We start from the raw sequence: 3,280 nt of genomic DNA, 5'->3' as shown, positions 1-3,280 counted from the left end.
ATGACGACGTCCTCGACCGATTCCGCTCTCATTCTCGCCATCATCCTTCTGCTTGTCTCCCCCTTGTCGCCTGGGAACTACGCATCGACTGGAGAAGGTAACGCTCTCTTCTTCTCTTTCGGTGGGTCGGGGAAAAATCGGAGCTTCGCCATGGAGTTTGCCCTCTATGGCGATGCTGAGATGAATAGCTCGGAGGTGAGGGTGACGCGTGTGGTGAACGAGAGCTTCGGGCTTATGATTTACTGGAAACCAGTCAGATTCTTCGGTACCAAGACCGGGTTCTCTTCTTCCTTCTTGTTCTCTGTTTCGCCCGGCAATGGCAGAGGCCTAGCTTTCTTTTTATCTCCGGTCAGCGTTCCCTTGGAACCGGCGAATGGCGACTGGTCTAGGTTATCGACCAGTGTCGTTGCAGTGAAGTTCATGACGGCAGCAAGCCTCGTCGAAGTCGATGTTGGCGGAGAACTTTTGACAAAAAGCAGTAATCTTTCCGACGATGGTTTGCTTCTCATCCTCAGCAGAGGAGAAAAATTGCATTCTTGGATTGATTACGATGGAGAATCGAAGAGAATAGAGGTCAGGCTTTAACAGGATAAGGATCCGAAGGAAGCAGCCCCTTCGATCTCTCACTCTATCGATTTGTCTTACATGTTGTGGAGGGAGGCATCCTGGGTGGGTTTATCTTCCTGGAGTGGCAATTCTAGTCATGGTAGTAGCATATACTCGTGGAATTTTACAGAGAAGAGTAAGCTCTGTACTTGTACAATTCCAGTTTATTCTGCATTAATGCTTAGCAGCTTCAGGCATTCATATGACTGATGATGAAAGAAAATTAATTGTTCTATAATATAAGTACAGGATTGTTATATCAAAAAATTCATGCTAAAAAAATTTAGTAAAGAATATTTATGGACTCAGTGCATTTTTTTTTAACTAATAAATTGTAAAATAGTTTCCTTGTTTCCCATTCTTTAGGTTATCCTTTGATTGTTACTGCTTCATGGCATCATGAATGTTTTGCTTGGTCTATTAAGTTGTTTGGCTGTGGTTAATTTCAGCTCCTGTTTGAAATAAGAAAATGGTTTTGGTGCTGAGTGAATAGGAGAAATACTAATATACATGTATCCTGATTATATTTGCCCCTTTCATGGAAATTACTATATATTTCTTGTTCCTATTTAACTTTTACAATTCATTTCTGATTATTTTTCATTGTGCGTTGTATTTGTTTTCCTAGTTCCTGTTTGCTACTTTGTAGACAAATCTCAATTCTTAATCAGGATCGGACAAGATGTGCTGCATGATGTATTTAAAAGGATACTTCTTTCATAATATAGTGATATTCATCGCCTATGTAACGCCCGCCCTCCCTGCTAACCCTAAGGGACGGGGCTACGATACTCTATGTACAAATTTTTCTTTTTAAAACAGCGGAAGACTTAAAATAATTCTCTTAGTTTAATAAAAACTTTTCTTTTGTTTTCCCTTTCATCAAATCCGAACTACACTATCATGGCCTCAATAACATGATATCAAAATTAGTAGAAACATAACATCAAGTCACACATACGGTACTACAATTCATGATACCAAAGCATAGTTCTTTAAAAGTTTTTAAAGCAGGTTCTTATTTGGTTGCCTAACCACTGCCACACACCTCTCCTTGCCTCTCCTGCTGCTCCTCTAGCTCATCCAGCTTTTTCCTTTATCTGTGGTACAAGGACAGTAAGATGTGAGCACTCATGGCTCAGTAAGTTCCTTTCCTACTCACTAAAACCGAAAATCATAGTATAATCAAAGAATGTCTTAACATGACATCATTTCAACTAGTCATGACATAATGTAACATACTCTTTTAAGCATATCATGCAACATGAAAAAATCATAACTAGTCATGGCATATCATAGCGTAAAGCATAGCATGAAGCATAACATAACCGTATCTAATCATGGCATATCGTCATAAGGAGTCATGGCATATCCTACACATAGACATATCATGGAACATAACATAATCATATCTAACCATGGCATATCATAAATCATCATAAGGTATATGCAATATGATTTTGAAAAACATGTATCCAAAAAACATGTGTATGTCTCATGATCTTTAAAATCATTTCTTCTTACATATATACTTGAACATAATCTCAACTTAAAGGGGATCCCGGCTATGTACCACTTACATATTGCGCGCAACCTATGTAGGTCCAAGGTAGCAAGTCTTGAACCCTACAAGGCAACATACTAGGCCCGAGTCTTACTCCATCGACCTAGGGGCACTTAGGAGCCCATCCCTAACGAGGCCCGAGTCTTATTCCATCGACCCCGGGGCGCTTATGGAGCCCACCCTTGGTACAAGCCATATAAAGTAAAGTACATGTCATACTTATACATATCATACATCATAAAAGCATGCATCACTTAGGCACACATCCTATCATAAAAGTATGCATCACTTAGGCATACATCATGTCATAAAAGTATGCATCACTTAGGCATACATCATATCATAAAGGTATGCATCACTTAGGCATACATCATGTCATAAAGGTATGCATCACTTAGGCATACATCATACCATAAAAGTATGCATCACTTAGGCATACATCATATCATAACAATATGCATCACTTAGGCATAGATCATAAAAACATGCATATCTTAAGCATAAAGCATATCATCAAGCATGCATAATTTAACCACATAGCATATCATGAAAGCATGCATATTTTAAGCACTAAACATAGCATCAAAGCATGCATAATTTAACCACATATCATAACATAAGCATGCATATTTTCAGCTCATATCATATCATCAAAGCATGTAAAATTTACCCACATATCATAACATAAAGCATGCATATTTTGAACTCATAACATATCGTAGAAATTCTCATCTTGTATAGCTCACAAGCATACATGTCTAAGCATAAAAGTGTATCATGTGCTCATCCAATCATAAGGAACAATGTAACATGATTAATTTGGGTACTAAGCTTCCTAATCCTTTGGGTTCTTATCTTGGCCGAAACCCTCTTAGGTGCCAATTCAGGTTTTAAACAACATCCAAGCATGCAGAACCTAATTCATCCACATATCATTTTCATAGGAAGTATTATAAACAAGATTTACTTGGACTCTAAGTTCTCCAAGTCCTTAAACCTCATTTGGCCGAACCTTAACAAGTGTGAAACAAGGTTCTAAATGACATAAAGCATGGAAACCTTAACCATATTTATAGCATTTGTTTCAAGGAATATGGTAAGCACAATTGA

The 3,280-nt window shown here is 38.1% G+C and overlaps 1 protein-coding gene across 1 annotated transcript; it reads left to right on the top strand.

Annotated features, from left to right (window-relative positions):
- Positions 1 to 585, top strand: LOC122033904. Its single transcript, XM_042593054.1, has one exon. It carries the CDS (start codon positions 1 to 3, stop codon positions 583 to 585), a length of 585 nt encoding a protein of 194 aa, XP_042448988.1.
- The last annotated feature ends 2,695 nt before the right edge of the window (positions 586 to 3,280 follow it).

This window comes from Zingiber officinale, chromosome 11B, assembly GCF_018446385.1.
Source record: "Zingiber officinale cultivar Zhangliang chromosome 11B, Zo_v1.1, whole genome shotgun sequence".
Classification (NCBI taxonomy): domain Eukaryota; kingdom Viridiplantae; phylum Streptophyta; class Magnoliopsida; order Zingiberales; family Zingiberaceae; genus Zingiber; species Zingiber officinale.
This window is presented reverse-complemented; position numbering and strand designations above follow the sequence as displayed.

What these genes read in the sequence shown, in the direction of transcription:
- LOC122033904 (XM_042593054.1), top strand. Translation starts at nt 1, where the DNA reads ATGACGACGTCCTCGACCGATTCCGCTCTCATTCTCGCCATCATCCTT.